The 18100-nt window shown below is 43.1% G+C and overlaps 1 protein-coding gene across 2 annotated transcripts in view; it reads right to left on the bottom strand.

Moving 5' to 3' along the window:
- Positions 1-7751: 7751 nt before the first annotated feature.
- The window catches only part of LOC128627336 (endogenous retrovirus group K member 5 Gag polyprotein-like), a 119435-nt gene continuing 109086 nt past the window's right edge, over positions 7752-18100 (bottom strand). For both annotated transcript variants that reach the window (XM_053664718.1, XM_053664717.1), the window contains one exon: positions 7752-17876. In XM_053664718.1, the coding sequence (XP_053520693.1) occupies positions 10915-12195 (1281 nt within the window). In that variant the 5' untranslated portion in view covers positions 12196-17876 and the 3' untranslated portion in view covers positions 7752-10914. The remainder of the gene's footprint in view (positions 17877-18100) is intronic.

An 18100-nucleotide genomic window follows, 5' to 3' on the forward strand; every position in this document is an offset into this window, starting at 1 on the left:
TGAAAGCAGTTGTAACACAGGGTGTAGCCAAGAGGGGAGCCCCCAAAAGGGATTTAGAATGGGGTCCAGAACTCAAGGAGTCTAAGAAATATTAAAAAGACATATTATATGTTTTTACCCCTTCCCCACCACAGGTGTGAGTTGGGAGAAGGGACACATGGAGGAGGAACATGCAGGGCTATTTTGTACAGCCACAGCTTCACAGCTAATCCATGGCATGGTCATTTAACACATCTATAACCTTCAACTGACTGCATAGATATGTTAAATAGCTGTGGCCATGCTCTGAGCCAGGGGGATGGAAAGGAACTTCCCCCCAAGATGCAACTGGGAGGCAGTTCCCCCAGGTGACAGTGCCTGCATGAGAGCTTGGACAAGATTGGCTCCATGACATGGGGCCATACATGCCCAGACTCGCAATGGCATCCCACTAAACTTGGAATAATACAGGAATGCTGGCAGGTGTAGGAGGAGTTGGAAATGAGGGTACAGAGAAAGATTGGTGGGGAGATTTAAACCCAGACACAGCAGCCATTGGAGGGTAGAGCTATGCACTTTTTTAGCTAGAGTGAAGATCCCCTCTTGGCTTTGCCAGGAAAAGAGATCCATGCAGTTTGGCCAGAGTGCAGACTCTCGCAGCTCTGGTGGAGAGAAGAGGACCATGCAGTTTTGGCCAGAGTGGGGAACCCTGCAGCTTTGGTAGAAGAGGACCACATGGCTTTGGAGTGCTCCCTTTGGCCACATGGCCTGGGAAGCAGGAGAGACTTTGCCTGGAAGAAGGGTGAAAGAACTCTTGCCCAATAGACCATGAGAAGGTGCCACATGGCTTTGGATTAATTAGGGATCCTGCCTGGACAGCAACACAGCTGATGGTGCCAGAGGCCTGAAACATGAGCATTTGCTTCTTTTCTGGAGTTACGGTACCCCAAACTAGGGCAGGGGGAGAAGGAAGCACTGTGGGTGTCTGTGGGTAACCTAAAGGACTTTGATATTTTAATGAAGACATTAGGTCACTACTTTAAGTCTATATAACCTTAAATAAACATTTCCTTTCCTTTTCACAAATCTCTGGCATTGAGAGATATCTTTCCTATCAGGCAGCAGACATAACAAACCTGGTAGGGTCCTTTCTGTAATAGTATATGGTGACTTCCCTTGGTCCTGTATGTGTATGTATCTTGTTCTGTAACAGTAGTTTCACATGAGAAAGCTAAGGGCTCTGGTTGTATAAATTGTATTAAGTGGACATTTTAGGTCTTAATTCTGCAGCTTTCCTTGTTCCCAGCAGGCAGAGTGGGAATGTTTCTGCATGGATTCCACTGAAGAAAAGAAATTCCTTTCTCTCTGGAATTCAAGAAGGTAGCATATTCCCAGGTGGGAGAAGGAAGTGGAGGTAGAAAGTGGTTGGCAAGGGGGCAGGGGAATCAGTGTTGCTGATGTGAGAGGAGAATACCAGCTAGGAATTCATTAAAAAAAATGCCTAACCTTGTAAGTGAACCTAAGCCAATAAGAAAAGCTTCAAAGTGAACCCAACATCACAGCTTCCCATGCCAAATGAACACAAGTGCAGAGAAAGGTAGAGGACAAGCTGGAAGACATGCTAATGTGATGGGCAGAGTGGCTTAAAGAAGCCAGACACGGCATTGCACATGGCATACAGAAAATGGGGAATCTCCCAGAAATAATGAGGAGAGCCAGGGCTCTGGGGTTCCATCCTGAGGTACAGCCAGGTTATCCGCATGAGTAACAAGCTCCTGGACTATTTCAGCACAGTCAGCAATGAAGCCCATTTACCTGGAGGTCAAAAAGCAGTGTTTCCAGCTTCAGGGCTCCTGACTTTTTCAAGGGCTGCTAAAAGGCAAGACCCAGGCTCAGTTCCAGAGCCTGAGTGATGTTTCTCTTCTAATGCACTCTACATAATGGTGATACAGGCAGTCAAAACAACTTTTCAAAAAACATTAAAAAAAATTAAAGCACTTTTATTGGGTATTATGATGAGACCTGTAAGAAAAAAAGTCAAATCCTTTGTTACATAAAATTGGACAATACAATTTAGTACTTTGACTTACATCTTTGGCTAAGGAGCTACTAGAACAGTGAGAGCCTAGAGCCTCATTTTAAAAATACTATCTTCCATGTGGCACTGGAAACAATTATCTTAACAAATTCTCCTTAAATATCAATAAAATAAGTTGTGGTTTTATATTTTTAAAATCAACATTTTCTATTACTCATCAAAAACTGTGTATTGAATGCCTACTATGCATGAGAAATACAGCATTACACAGAACATGAACTGAATTCACACAACTGAAGTTGTTTCAAGCACTTTCAAATCAATGAGTTTAAATGCAGTGCAATAAACATATCTACTAAAAGTTCTTATACATGAAATTTGTTGGATTACATGACATTCAGAAATAAGTTTCATTTTTAAAAAAACATAGAGCTTTATTTTCTTATTCAAAAATTTTATTTATTTTTCAAGTACAGTTTTTTTGTCTATTTCTCCCATCCCAGCCCTTCACCCCGTGCTCCCCACCTACCTCCCATTTCCACCCCCCTTACTTCTCATCCCTGTATCCTTCCTATTTGTTCCACCAAATACCTCCTCCTTTTTCCCCCTAAATTCCCTCCCCTCACTCCTCTAGTCACTGTCCCACTATTCTCTATTTCAGTGTCTTTGTTTTTATTCTACTTGCTTGTTTGTTTTGTTGTTTAGCTTCCTGTTAAAAGTGAGATCATATGGTATTTGTCCTTAAACACCTGGCCTATTTCACTCAGCATAATGCTTTCCAGTTCCATCCATGTTATTGCAAAGGGTAGTAGTTCCTTCTTTCTCTCTGCTGCATAGAATTCCATTGTGTATATGTACCACAATTTTTTGATCCATTCATTTACTGATGGGCACCTAGGCTGCTTCCAGCTCTTGGCTATTGTAAATTGTGCTGCTTTGAACATTGTGGTGCATAGGTTCTTTGATATTGATGTTTTAGGATTCTTAGGATATAATCCTACCAGTGGAATTGCTGAGTCAAAAGGCAGGTCCATTTTTGTTTTTCTGAGAAAATTCCATACTGTTTTCCATAATGGTTGCACCAGCGTGCAATCCCACCAACAGTGGACTAAGGACCCCTTTTCCCCACACCCTCTCCAACATTTGTTGTTGGTTGCTTTATGATAGCGATCCTGACTGGTGTAAAGTGGTATCTCATTGTGGTTTTAATTTGCATCTCTCTGATAGCTAACGATATTGAGCATCTCTTCATGTGTCTCTGGATATTGTGTATGTGCTCCTGGGAGAAGTGTCTGTTCAAGTCCTTTTCCCATTTTTTAATTGGGTTGGTTGTCTGCTTAGAGTGGAGTTGTATTGGTTCTTTGTATATTTTGGAGATTAAAACTTTGTCTGAGGTATCATTGGCAAATATGTTTTCCCATACAGTTGGTTGTCTTGCTAATTTAATACTGTTTTCTTTAGCCACGCAGAAGCTTTTTATTTTGATGAGATCCCATTTGTTTTTTCTTTCCGTTATATTCCTTGCTCTAGGGGACATATCAGTAAAGAAGTTGCTGCGTGAAATATCTGAGATTTTCTTGCCAATGTTCTCCTCTAGGACTTTAATGGTGTCATGACTTACATTTAAGTCTTTTATCCACCTTGAATTTCTTTTGGTGTATGGTGTAAGTTTGTGCTCAAGTTTCATTTTTTTGCACGTAGCTGTCCAGTTCTCCCAATACCATTTGTTGAAGAAGATATCCTTGCTCCATTTTATGTTACTGCCCCCTTTGTCGAATATTAATTGCCTGTAGAGAGTTGGTTTGATTTCTAGGCTCTCTGTTCTGTTCCATTGGTCTATGTGCCTGTTTTTATGCCAGTACCAGGCTGTTTTGATTACAGTGGCCTTGTAATACAGTTTGATATCAGGTATTGTGATCCCTCCTACTTTGTTCTTCTTTCTCAAAAGAGCAGCTGCTATTCTGGGACATTTATGGTTCCACATCAATTTTTGAAGTGTTTGTTCTATGTCTGTGAAATATGCCCTTGGTACTTTAATAGGTATTGCATTGAATCTGTAAATTGCTTTGGGTAGTATGGACATTTTGATGATGTTAATTCTTCCAATCCATGAGCACAGTATATGTTTCCATTTGTTTGTGTCTTCCTTGATTTCTTTCTTCAGGGCTGTGTAGTTTTCAGCATACAGGTTTTTTACCTCCTTGGTTAGGTTTATTCACAGATATTTTATTTTTGTTTTTGCTATATCGAATGGGATTTTTTCCTTGATTTCTGCTTCTGCTGATTCATTGCTAGTATACAAAAATGCCTTTGATTTCTGGATGTTGACTTTGTAACCTGCTGTTTTGCCAAATTCATTAATTAGTTTGAGCAGTTTTGGGGTAGAGTCTATAGGATTTTCCATGTACACTATCATGTCATCTGCAAACAGTGACAGTTTTGTTTCCTCCTTTCCTATTTGGATGCCTTTTATTTCCTTTTCCTGCCTGATCGCTGTGGCCCAAACTTCCAAAACTATATTGAATAGAAGTGGTGAAAGTAGACATCCTTGTCTTGTTCCTGATCTTAGTGGAAAAGCTTTTAGTTTTTGCCCATTGAGTATGATATTGGCTGTAGGTATCTCATATATGACCTTTATTATATTGAGGAATGATCCCTCTATTGCAACTTTGCTGAGTGTTTTTATCATAAATGGGTGTTGTACCTCATCAAAAGATTTTTCCACGTCTATTGATATGGTCATGTGTTTTTTATCTTTGCTTTTGTTTATGTGATGAATTACATTTACTGATTTGCGAATGTTGAACCATCCTTTTATTCCTGAGATGAATCCCACTTGGTCACTGTATATGATCTTTTTAATGTATTGTTGGATGCGGTTTGCCAATATTTTGTTGAGGATTTTAGCATCTATGTTCATCAGCGATATTGGCCTGAAGTTTTCTTTCTTTGTTGTGTCTCTATCTGGTTTTGGAATTAAGATGATGCTGGCTTCATAAAAAGAATTTGGGAGTTTTCCATCCTTCTGGATTTTTTGGAATAGTATGAAGAATAGGGGTTAGCTCTTCCTTAAATGCTTTGTAGAAGTCTCCTGTGAACCCATCTGGTACAGGGCTTTTGTGTGATGGAAGTTTTTTTTATTACTGCTTCAATTTCTTTTCCTGTTATTGGTCTATTCAGGTTTTCTACTTTTTTTTCATTGAGTTTTGGGAGATTATATTTTTCTAGAAATGTGTCCATTTTCCCTAGGTTCTGAAATTTCTTGGCATACAGTTCTTCATAGTAATTTCTTACAACCCTTTCTATTTCTGTGGTATCAGTTGTAATCATTCCTGTTTCATTTCCAATTGTGTTTAATTTGTGTCAATTCCCTTCTTTTCTTTATGAGCCTACTTAAAGGCTTTTCTATTTTGTTTATCTTCTCCAAGAACCAACTCCTGAATTCACTGATACTTAGAATTGTGCCTTTAGTTTCTATGTTATTTAATTCTGCTCTGATCTTGGTTATTTCCTTCCTTCTACTTGCTTTGGGCTGTTTTTGTTGTTGTTCCTCGAATTCTTGCAGGTGTAGAGTAAGGTTGTTTGTTTGAAATATTTGTATCTTCTTTACGTAGGCCTGTATTGCTATAAACTTCCCTCTCAGGACTGACTTTGCTGTGTCCCATAAGTTTGGGGTTGTTGTGAGATCATTTTCATTTGTTTCCAGAAACTTTCTGATTTCTTCCTTAAGTTCATTCTTCACCCATTCATTGTTTAATAACATACCATTCAGTCTCCATGATTTTGGGAGTTTTGGGTTTTTTCCTTTGGGGTTGGTTTCCACTTTCAGTCCCTTGTAGTCAGAGAAAATGCTTGTTTGGTATGATTTCAATATTCTTGCATTTATTGAGGCTCGTTTTGTGTCCTATCATGTGGTCTATTGCCGCAGCCCGCTGCAGCATGGGTGGTCGTGAGGCTGAGCGAGGGATGAAACAAAGGAGAGGACCAAATGCTCTGCTGGCATAAGGCAAGTTTATTGCGCAGTCTTCAGGCTTAAATACAATTTTGAGTATATAGAGGACAAAGGAGAAGCCTTCTGGCATGTAGTTTACTTTTTTGACTTATAAAGTTTATCTCTTTTCTTAGAGTCAGTATGTTCTCAGGCTAATATATTTTCTGGGCATATGATGTACAGGCTAAAGATATGAGTTGATGGGTAAGGAGAGGCGGCTAGTTTCTCAAGGGGTCAGAAAGCAGTCACAACTCAGGACAGCCCCGAGGCTGGAAACCAGGCCCAGACACCACGCCTGCGGTGCAGGACCCTATCCTCGACCCCTTACAGGCCTCCTGGGCTCCAACATCTCCCCCTTTTTTATTTTATATAATATAGTGGAATTTCATTTTTGGTTATATCTAATTTCTGCCGCTTTAGATAGACGTATAAGCCATTGATTTGGCTTACAAACACGCTTAGAAACAAAAATCACAAATTAGACATAGAAACACAGACACTGACATAGCCGTAACAAACAAAGAGTGACACCGGCACAGACACAGTTTCTCCTCCCACACAAGTGAACCTAATTTCCTCTCACACAGGCGAACCACGGTTCTCACGCATCTGAACCAAAAGTGACCTAGTCACTACTCCCAAGGGCATCCCCTCCTTTGGGAGCCCCTGGGTGGACTTCCGGCAACGTCTCGCCTTACCACCTCAGGGTCAAACAGTCTAGACTTCAAATGCAAAAGAGGATCCTCGTTACTTACGTTTGCTCAAGCAGTTCACATTCAAGGAGGAATTAAGACAGTTGGTTGAAATACAATCGTGACAGGTAAGATTATACATGGTATTCTGGACAAGCCGTAGATCCCCTGCAACAAATGCGAAGGGGTCAGGTACACAAGCTATGACAGATACATTTTTCTGGGTTTCGTCTACGGAGATAGTGTCTTGTGTTCCTATATGCATCTAAACTATTTGTCTCTTGGCTACGGTGAAATATTGGAGGGAGGCGACAGCCTTCCAAAGCATAGTCTGACTGGTCTGATTATTCTTTGTCTATATTCCATACAGCAAGTTCATGGGCCTGTAAGTCCCTTCTCGGTAATTACTCCAGTCACAAATTCCTTGATCACAAATGGTATGGTTAAGATGGCAAACTCTCCATGCCGGGCCCCACTGGCTCTGAGAGGGCCTTCTCTGCTTACATACCGGGATGTCAGGAAGAGGGGACCCCTGGCCAACAGTAGTGATGCTCACATTTCTATGAAGATAAAGCATGTTCACACCCCAGTGAGATCTATTAGTGAAATTACCATCTCAATTAGTACATCTGGAGATAAAGATACACTTTCCTGGTGTCAAAGAAAAGCAAATAGGTTGAGTAGTGGACAAACCGGTATACTTATACTTAGCTGACATGGGCAGAATATGCCCGGTAGATGGCGGGCTGAGGACCTGGGTATTGTTCACATAAACAGGCACAAAATCATTGTCTTCCCAAGTAACTGGATGCAGGATGGGAGGATTGGGAAGGAAGGCCCAATATTCTTCAGCCTTCACTTGAGTTTTCAGTATCCACAGAAGGCTCAAGATCAGCGCCAACTGCTGGAGTCTCCTCTGGGCTCTCCGGGGATGGGTGTTCTGCTTCTTCAGTGACATGGCCGCGAGTCTCCTTCGGAGCTTCTCTATTTTGCTCTTGGGCATGGTGGACACACCTCTCGGGCAACCACCGTGGGTACTCAGCGTCTGTGGGAAAAACACAAACATGCCCTCGGCCCCAAACTAATAACTGGGTCAGGCCCAGGCCGAGACCCATCCATGGGGTCTCTCCAAAATACTTGAGGGTAGTGCCGCATGCGCGGCCCCCAGTGCCTGTCTGCCGCGGACCGCCCATCCGAATCCATGGTCAAAAAATTTAAAACAAATAAGGAATGAGATACAAGCAATTTTGGAGAGTGGGGGCTATACCATCTCCCCCCTTTTAGTTTAGCAAATTGTTGTTTGAGAGAAAGGTGCGCTCGTTCGATGACTCTTTGTCTTTGAGGGTTATGAGGGATATCTGTCTTATGAAGGATTTGAAAAGAAGTACAGAAAGAGGCGAAGGCTTTAGTGGTATAGGCAGGGGCGTTGTCAGTCTTCAAAATTTTGGGGACACCAAGTACTGAAAAGCAAGATAGCAAATGAGAGATTACACTGCGAACGCTTTCGCCTGATAGAGGGGAGGCGAAAAGGAAATGAGTACAAGTATCAATAGTGACATGTAGATATCGAAGTGTGCCAAAGGAGGGGCAATGGGTAACATCTATCTGCCAGAGATCGTTAGGCTTGAGACTTTGGGGGTTAACACCAAAATGGGGTCCTGGAAGCAGCTGAGAACAGGTTGAGCACGATTTAACAATCTGTCGTGCTGCCTCTCGGGTAAACTGAAATTGATACCGAAGAGATCAGGCAGATTGGTGGTGAAGGGCATGGGATTGTTGAGCACGTTGCTGCTGCGAAAGAAAGACGTGAGTATGGGAGTCTGCGAGCGCATTCGATGTCGCCAAAGGTCCTGGAAGAGATGAATGTCCCTGAAGGTGACCAATAAAGTAGGGGGCTTTTCGCTGTCGAAGTAATTGCTGGATGGAGTGGAATAACTGGAGAACTGTACGATTAGAAGTCATAATTAAAGGGACAGTTTTTAAAACGGCTAACGCATGGACAATATATTGACTGTCAGAGTAAAGATTAAAAAGTTCAGGGATAAGGAGGAAGGCCTGATGAACAGTAAAGAGTTCGACTTCTTGAGCAGAACTGGAGGCGACCTGCCAAACCTGGGATTTTTCTGGGGTGATTAGAACAGCGCATCCATTAAATGAACCATCTGTGAACAAATTGACGGCGGAAGTTAAAGGGGTGAGGGAGAGATTTCTGGGAAAGATAAAATGGGCTTGAGAGGCAAAATGCAAAATCTTGTCCTTTGGAAAATGATGAGAGACCTGTCCTGAAAAGCCTTCAAAGGCCAATGGAAAAGAATCATTCATGTTTCTTAGCCAGGAAAACTGTTCGGAAGTATAGGGTATGACTACAACAGGAGGGTCTCGTCCTAAGATTTGGATAGACAGTAGCGGCTCTGCTGAACTCGTTCGGCTACTAACGAGGCATAAGAGGCAAGCGCCTTCTTTGGCGTTGCCGGGCCGTGGATCCACTGGAGTACTCCATGCTGGTAGAGAGCTCCTGTCCGGGCGATAGAAGAAGGTATTATTAACAAGGACCAAGGTTGTGAAATATCACAGTAAGACAATTGGGTGGACTGAAGAGCGTCTTCCACCAGCCGTAGGGCCTGCCGTGCGCTCGGGGTGAGCGCTCGAGGAGAGGCAGGATTGGAATCTCCGTTAAGTAAGGTAAAAAGAGGCTTAAGGTCGCCGGTGGTAAGTTTCAAAGATGGGTGTATCCAGTTGATTTCTCTTAGTAGGGGTCTGAAAAATCATGCGAAGTTCGCAGGTGCAAAGTATCAATCTGCAATTTTTGAGGGGAAAAAGTCAGGGGCTTAAGTTGGTATCCAAGATAGGAGTAAGGGTAATAAGCACTTTGGATTTTATCAGCTGCTATTTGCAGACCGAAAACAGCTAAGTCTTGTTTCATCCTAGAAAATGCTAAAATTAAGAGGTCATGATTGGAATGCGCTAGCAAGATATTATCCATATAATGAATGACTAAAACCAAGGGGAACCCATCTCGTGTGCCCTGAATAGCTTGCTGCACAAACTTCTGACACAAGGTAGGACTATTAGCCATACCCTGAGGTAAAACCTTCTATTGAAATCTTAACATTGGTTCCCGAAGGTCAGTGGAGGGAACACTAAAAGCAAATCGCTGACAATCAGAGGGGAACAGCGGAATAGTATAAAAACAGTCTTTTAAGTCAATCACAATCTTATAAGTAGATGGAGGGATGGCAGCAGGAGATGGAAGTCCAGGCTGCAACGCACCCATGGGGAACATGGAAGTGTTTACTTTCCTCAAATCCTGAAGGAGCCTCTACTTTCCTGACTTCTTTTTGATAACAAATATAGGAGAATTCCATGGTGATGTGGAAGGTTCAATATGTCCGGCAGCAAGCTGCTCCTGCACCAGCTTTCTAGCTGCCTCTAGTTTCTCTTGAGTAAGCAGCCATTGATCTACCCATATAGGGATATCATCTTTCCATGAAATAGGGTCAGCGCATGGGGCAGGAGTATCAATGGCCACTAGGAAAAAGACTGGGCAGGGATCTCAGGCTGCCAAAGGACAAGTGTCATCTGTTCTATAATGTCTCATCCCTACAGATTGACAGGTAAATGAGAAAGTATATAAGGCTGAAAGGTTCCCTGAGCTCTCTCGTCATTATTCCATTTCAAAATGGCTGAACTCTGATATGGGGAGGTGGACTGTCCCACTCCCTGCAGAGCAGTGGAAGTGGGGTGGAGTGGCCAGGAGTTAGGCCAACGCTCAAGCACGATAACAGAAACATCAGCTCCAGTACCTAGAATTCATTTAAAAATTTTTCTATTAATGGTTAAGTGATACTCAGGCCTTTCCATTTTTATGGCCTTCAATAAAAAGGCATCGGTGGACCCAAACCCTGACGCTCCTCGGTATGGTTGCATATAGGCTTTGTTCTGATTATCTATATAAGGGAGGAGCAATAGCTGAGCCACACGAGTGCCGGCAGGTAAATTGATTACATGCTGTTCAGTCTTGGCCATAATTCTTATTTCCCTAATATAATCGGCATCAATGACTCCTGGCGAGACTGTCAAACTCTTCATAGTAAATCCACTTCTTTTTAATATTATCCCTACAGTTTTTTCAGGTAGGGGCCCAAAGACATGGGTTGGTAACGCCTACATCCTCATGTCAGGAGTTAAGACGACATGTTCGGCAAGGCAAAGGTCTAGTCAGGCGCTCCCTGGGGTTGCACGTCGGAGCTCGGATATAGTTGTTTTTGCTCCATCCCCAGCAGATGACTGGAGGTCGCCATCGCCCCGTATACTAGTTGCGGGGCCCGAGGCTGGCCCCTCTTGTCGTTTCCCGACTGAACAAGTAATCTCCCTTCCCTATCTCTCTTAGAATAACATTCATTAGCCCAATGATTACCGCGCCGACACCGCGGGCATAAGCCGGGAGACTTCCTTCGACTGGTGATGGGTGCATTGGGATTATTAGAGTTGGAGTCTCGGCACTGACTCGCAACATGGCCCATCTTTCCATAAATATAACAGCTGCCTGGTGGTCCTGGTTTTCCCTTTCCTTTTCTCTTAATAGCTAGAAACTCACTAACTGTCTGTCCCTTATGGGCAGCAGCTAAAGTTATTCCTTGAATATATCGTGGTCCAATGTCTGCGCACAACTTGATATAATCATTCAATGTAGCCCTGCCCTTCCAAGGCCGCAATGCCGCCTGACAAGCGGCGTTAGCATTCTCAAAGGCCATTTCTCTAACTACTATAGTGGCGGCTTCGGGCTCACCAATAACACGCTGAGTAGCGGTAAGAAGGCGAGCTACAAAATCTTGGAAGGGCTCGTCAGGGCCTTGCCGAATCTTGGACAATTCTTCCTTTCTTACCCCTGTCTTCAGTAATTTCTTCCATGCCGCAGAGGCAGACCAGCGGATATAATCATATGCTTGGGGGTGAAAATTCAGTTGCTGCTGGGTATCTGCAAAATTCCCCGTTCCTGCTAATTGTTCATATGTTATTCCAAGCCTGCGAGCAGCTTCAGACCTAGCTTGTTGCTCACAGCTCTCGTGATATTCAGCAAGCCATAACAAATAATCACCCCCAGTTAACACTGCCTTACACATAGTTTTCCAATCTTGTGGGGGAAGAGCAAGGCTCGCAATAGTTTCCATGGTAGCAATGGTGAAGGGGGCCGTAGCCCCATATTGGGCACAGGCTAATTTTAACTCCTTCAAGGTCTTGTAAGGAATAAGCTCATAATCTTGCCACTGTTGGCCCTGATCATTCTGCCTCTGAAGGACAGGGAAAATCTGTCTCTCGGGGGAGAAACCATCTATTGACTCCCCATCACGGAGCGCGGGCCGCAGCGCAGTCTGCAAAGGCGACTCCTCCCGGGGAGGATGCGGGCGGAACCCCACTCGAGCTATCAACAGAGAGGTGGGATCTCTGGGAAACAGGATCCTCAGAAACAGAGGTCCATTCTCTATTTGCAACATTCTTCCCAGAACCCTGAGTCTGTTCCTGAAGGGAGTTCAACAACTGCAGAAGATCCTTAAAGAGCACAGCCTACTCTGATTTATCTTTCTTATCCTCTCTAGCTTCGGTGGCAACGAACGCTCCGTGAGAGGGCTCATAAACCGCCGCTCGTTCCTCTAGATCGTCCCAATTGACCTCCGCAGGGTCTGGATCTCTAGATTCAAGACCCTCAAGCTTAACATCCGGTTGCTCATGCCGCGGAGGCTGTAACGGCGGCGGAGGTGCAGATGGAAGAGGCGGGGGGTTGTTAAACAAATCCTCTGCCCAGCGTGTAGCCCGCAGAGTGGGACTGCCTCTACTCCCTTTTTCCCACTTATCTAGCTCAGAGTCCCCTTTCAAACAATTCCCCATTATTATGCTCTCCAACACCGCTCCCTGCTACTTTCACTTTTAACTTACCGGTCCCCCGTATCAGCGGTCCTCTCGGGGTCTCAAATCCTCACAATTTCGGACTCTTCAGGTCCCTGTTTCGGGCGCCACTCTGCCACAGCCTGCTGCAGCAAGGGTGGTCGTGAGGCTGAGCGAGGGATGAAACAAAGGAGAGGACCAAATGCTCTGCTGGCATAAGGCAAGTTTATTGCGCAGTCTTCAGGCTTAAATACAATTTTGAGTATATAGAGGACAAAGGAGAAGCCTTCTGGCATGTAGTTTACTTTTTTGACTTATAAAGTTTATCTCTTTTCTTAGAGTCAGGATGTTCTCAGGCTAATATATTTTCTGGGCATATGATGTACAGGCTAAAGATGTGAGTTGATGGGTAAGGAGAGGCAGCTAGTTTCTCAAGGGGTCAGAAAGCAGTCACAACTAAGGACAGTCCCGAGGCCGGAAACCAGGCCCAGACACCACGCCTGCGGTGCAGGACCCTATCCTCGACCCCTTACAGGCCTCCTGGGCTCCAACAGTCTATCTTTGAGAATGTTCCATGTGCATTTGAAAAGAATGTGTATTTAGCTTCTTTGGGATGAAGGGCTCTATATATATCAGTTAACTCCATTTCATCTAGGGTGTTGTTTATTTCCGCAATAACTTTCTTGATATTTTGTTTGGAAGACCTGTCCACTTTTGATAGTGGGGTGCTAAAATCCCCTACTATAATTGTGTTGCTGTCAATATCTTTCTTGAATTCCTCTAAGATTTTCTTTATCTATTTGGGTGCTCCTATGTTGGGTGCATATATATTTATGATGTTAATGTCTTGGTGAATTCTTCCCTTGAGTATTATGAAGTGACCTTCTGGGTCTCTCTTTATAGCCCTTTTCTTGAAGTCTATTTTGTATGATATGAGAATTGCTACCCCAGCTTTTTTTTCTTGTCCATTTGCTTCGAAAATTTGTTTCCAGCCTTTAACTTTTAGTCTGTTTAGGTCTTCTGTCCTGAGGTGGGTCTCTTGTAGGCAGCATATGTGTGGGTCATGTTTTCTTCTCCATTGAGCTATTCTGTGTCTTTTGCTTGGAGCATTTATTCCATTTATGTTTCAGGTTATTATTGATAGGTACTTATTCATTGCCATGTTTGTACCTGTGTTCCTCTCTGTCTGTCTCTTTTCCTTCCTTTCCTTAAAGCAGTCCTTTTAGTATTTTTTGTAGGGCTGGCTTGGTGGCAGCATATTCTTTTCAACTTCTTTTGTCTTGAAAGCTCTTTATTTGGCCTTCTATCTTGATTGAGAGACTTGCTGGGTAAAGTAGCATTGGTTGTAGACCTCTGGTTCTCATTACTTGGAATATTTCTTGCCATTCTCTTCTTGCTTGGAGTGTTTCCATTGAGAAGTCAGTAGCTAACCTTACTGGGGCTCCCTTGTATGTTACTTCTTTTTTCTCCCTTGCTGCCTTTAAGATTTTCTCTTTGTGTTGGAATTTTGCCATTTTGATGATGATGTGTCTTGAAGTGGGCATATTTGGGTTCCCCTTGATGGGGACTCTCTGTGTTTCCTGGATTTGTGTGAGTTTTTCTCTCATCAAATTAGGGAAATTTTCTCTCATTACTCTTTCAAATACATTTTCCATCCCTTGTTCTTCTTCTCCTTCTGGTATTCCTATTATTTGGATATTATTACATTTCATATTGTCTTGCATTTCTCTTAATCCCTCTTCATTCTTTCTGAGCCTCTTTTACCCTTCCTGTTCTTTCTGTGAGATGCTTTCTACTTCTTCCTCCAACTTACTAATGCAATCTTCTGTCTCATCTACCCTATTTTTAATGCTTTCTACTGTGTTTTCCAATTCAGAAATCATATACTTCATTTCCTGTAGGCCCTTGCTAATAGATTTCATTGCCTTTTTCATGTTGATATAGTGTGGGGTGAGATTGTTATAGCTCCCCTGTAGTTTCTGGTAGCTCCTTGTGAGCTCTTTGAATTTCCTGATCACCAGTGCTTTGAATTCAGTATCTGATAGGTGACTTGCCTCTATTTCATATAACATTCTTTCCGAGGGTTCCTCCTTTCCTTTCATTTGGGGATTGTTTCTCTGTCTTCCCATTGTCTGTGAGACTCTTCTTTTTAGGCTCAGCTTCTTAGATTAATCTGTTTTGACACCCTGGGTTTATGGTGTGAACTTCTGTGGTGGAATAACTGTGAATTTCAGTGGTGCAGTCTCTTTCAGTTAACCTGTTGTTCTGTGCTTCCACCTACTCAAATATGCAGCAACTTTTGGCTTCTCTCCTACAGCAAAGAGCAATTTGTCTCTCTGACTCTACTATTGGGAGGCCTCTTCTATGGGTCCAGCTCTGGTCTTTTCATATTTTAAAGTTGATTGTGACTGTTGTGGGTAAAAGAAAGAAAAGACAAGTAAAGGAATAAAAGGAAGAGAAAAAAAGGGTAGGGGAATAGAAGAGCAATAAGTTTAGAAAGAAAAGAAGGAATAAAAGAGAAAATCTGAGAAAAGAGGACAAAAGTATCGAAAGATGAAACAGTAATAAAATGTAAAAGAAATAACAGATTACTTGAAAAAAGCAAAAAGATCAAGAAAAGGAATGGAAAAAGAAAGAAAAGTAAAAAAAAAGAATAAAAATAAAGTAAAATAAAGAGAAAGAAAAAAACCCCAAAACAACAAAAAAAGGAAATGTCACTTGTTGGTTTCAAACAAGCTGAACCGGTTTTTCTGGCAGTTGGCTGAGGGTTGATTGTTGTGATTTTTCTGCCAGGCCTCTCTCAGGAGCCAGACACTTGGCACCTCTTCCCAACTCCCTACAGTGGGGAACTAGGACTTCCTCACAGCGCTCCCCTCCCAGGGGTTACCACCAAGGGCTGGATTGCAGTAATTGCAGGCGCCTGAGCCGGCCTAGTTGCCTGGTTCCCTGGGGATTGAGCACAGACCTGCTCTCGTTGTGTGGGGTAGCTCTAGGCCCTCTGCCCAATCTCAGGTTTGCTGCCAAGCTGGGTGTGGAGCAGACCAGGCTGTTGTGTCTATTGGATTTAGAGCCCCAGGCTGTACCTATCGGTTCTCCTGGGCTGGCAACCACAGAGTCCTCGGTTGGGGCCCTTTGTCCTCAGCACCCTGTCTGCAAACTCTATCAAACAAGTCTCTCCTGGCACCCCACCTTGCTTGGCCAGAAAGGGAGGGCGTTGAGGGTCTCAGCTTTTTCCTCAGGACCCCTCAGTGCCCGGGGCTTCCAGATAGTCCGAGGGGGATGGACTGGAAGCCGGGAGCCGATCTGAGGACTGGGAGCCGACCTAGAAACTCTGTGCGCAGGTCATGGCATGCTGCATGGTGTGTACTGATCCCCCGAACTGTGAGCGGGCTGAAATACCTTCTGCTCCTGTGTTTGTCTGGGTCCCCTGGCCAACCTCGGCAGAAAAATCCTAGGGATGTAGCAGCTCAGGGAACCTGTCTGGGCACTGAACGCTGTCCCAGGCGCTGTCAGGCACTCGCCCAGACACACTGCACACCAGGTGCTGGACCCCCAAATTGTGCGCAGGCTGAAATCCCCTCTGCTCCCCTCTGGTTGGGCCACTTGGCTGGTCCCGGCAGAAAAATCTTAGGGAGGGAGCTGTCCAGGCACTGAACGTTGGCCCAGGTGCCATTGGGCACTGCTCCCCCAACCATGTGCTGGTGGAGATCCCTGCTATTACTCTTTGCTCCATCCCCAAGACTACTGTACCGCTGCTGTGTACCTATTCTCTGCTTGCTCCATGACCATCGAGGTTTCTGGTCTCTTATTTTCATATATGCTTGGCAACTGCTGGCTTGCTGGCTTCTCCTCCGATCTGACAGGTTTCTCTCCCTTTTGTACTAGGAGCTGGTATCTGCTCCGTCCTACTCCATCACCATCTTGAAAGCCAAAATCCTTTATTTTCTTTTTTTAGCCATAAATTAGCTATGATCTTTTATGGAAATATGCATGACACAGTGAGAGGCATTTTTATTCAGGGAAAACAAAGGATCGGAGTGAAACATTCTTGAGCCATGACTAACTAAAAATATAAGATCAAATAAATAAATTTTAGAATGTGAATCTGAATAGTAAAACAGATTCCATTTAAAGGATCGAGGTTGGAGAGTGAGGATGGCAGGGGTGGAGGAGAATGGAGGGAGTAAAATGGAGACAACTATACTTGAAAAATTAAATTAAAAATAAACTTAATGGAAAAAATAAAGGGCTTATAACACGTGAAACTGATTAACCTGGAATCTAACTAATAAAATCTCAGGCTACATAATCTTAGTAGCAAGGTTAAATACTACAAGACTAATATATCACAAGAATTAGTCTCCCAATCTATTTCAGCTTCCTACAGATTATTTTTTTGTAATTTATTGTAGTTCAGGTAGATTCATCCCCATTTTCCCCTCACCATGCCTCTGCATGCCAGACATTCCCTCTTCCCACCTACGATCTTAACCCACTTTGGTTTTCTCCATGTGTCCTTTATATCTGTTCCTGAAGACCACTCCCAATTTTACCCCATTTATTCTCTCCAACCTCCCTTCTAGGTATTGTCAGATTGTACTTAATTGCACTGCAACTTTGTTGTGTTTCCATCATAATTGGATGCTTCACCTTATCAAATGTTTTTTCCATATCTATTGACATGATCATGTGCTTTTTGTCTTTCCTTTTGTTTATGTGATGTATTACATTTACTGATTTGAGAATATTGTACCATCCTTGCATCCCTGGGATGAATTCCACTTGGTCGCGATGTATGATCTTTTTAATGTACTGTTAGATGCGGTTTCCCAATATTTTGTTGAAGATTTTAGCATCTATGTTCATCAGCAATATTGGCCTGAAGTTTTCTTTGTTTGTTATCTTTATCTGGTCTTGGGATTAGTATAATGCTGGCTTCATGAAAAGAACTTGAGAGTCTTCTATCTTCTTGGATTTTTTGGAATAGTCTGTGAAGGATAGGGGATAGCTCTTTCTTAAATGTTTTTGTGAAAATATCCTGCGAAACCATCTGGTGTAGGACCTTGGTGCACTGGGAGGTTTTTGATTATTGCTTCAATTTCATCTGCTGTTATCAGTCTGTTTGGGATTTCTGCTTGTTCTTCATTCAGTTTTTGTGGGGGAGCTCCTCCCAGCAAAGTTCTCCCTGCTGCCTTGGATGAACAAAACTTGCTTGGATGGTTTAAAGCCAGCAGGAGCCTTTTTTTTTTTCTTCCTTCCCCGACACCCACAAGTGAGGCATTAAGACCTGAAGCTGTGAAAGGACCAGAGTCAGCACCAAAGAAGGCTCATCCCAACAATTGAGAAACTGAGACAAATTCACTTTGCTATTCCAAGAACATGCAAGCTATATTTGTACTATTATTATTTTTCAATATTTTACTTTTTATTCATATTTTTGTTTCTCTTCTTTCTGTGTAATTTTGTTTTGTTTGTTTAATTGTACTGTTTGACTTGTTTCCCTTGTTCTCTCTTTCA

This window comes from Artibeus jamaicensis, unplaced genomic scaffold, assembly GCF_021234435.1.
Source record: "Artibeus jamaicensis isolate MK-2021 breed Jamaican fruit bat unplaced genomic scaffold, CSHL_Jam_final contig_386, whole genome shotgun sequence".
Lineage (NCBI taxonomy): Eukaryota > Metazoa > Chordata > Mammalia > Chiroptera > Phyllostomidae > Artibeus > Artibeus jamaicensis.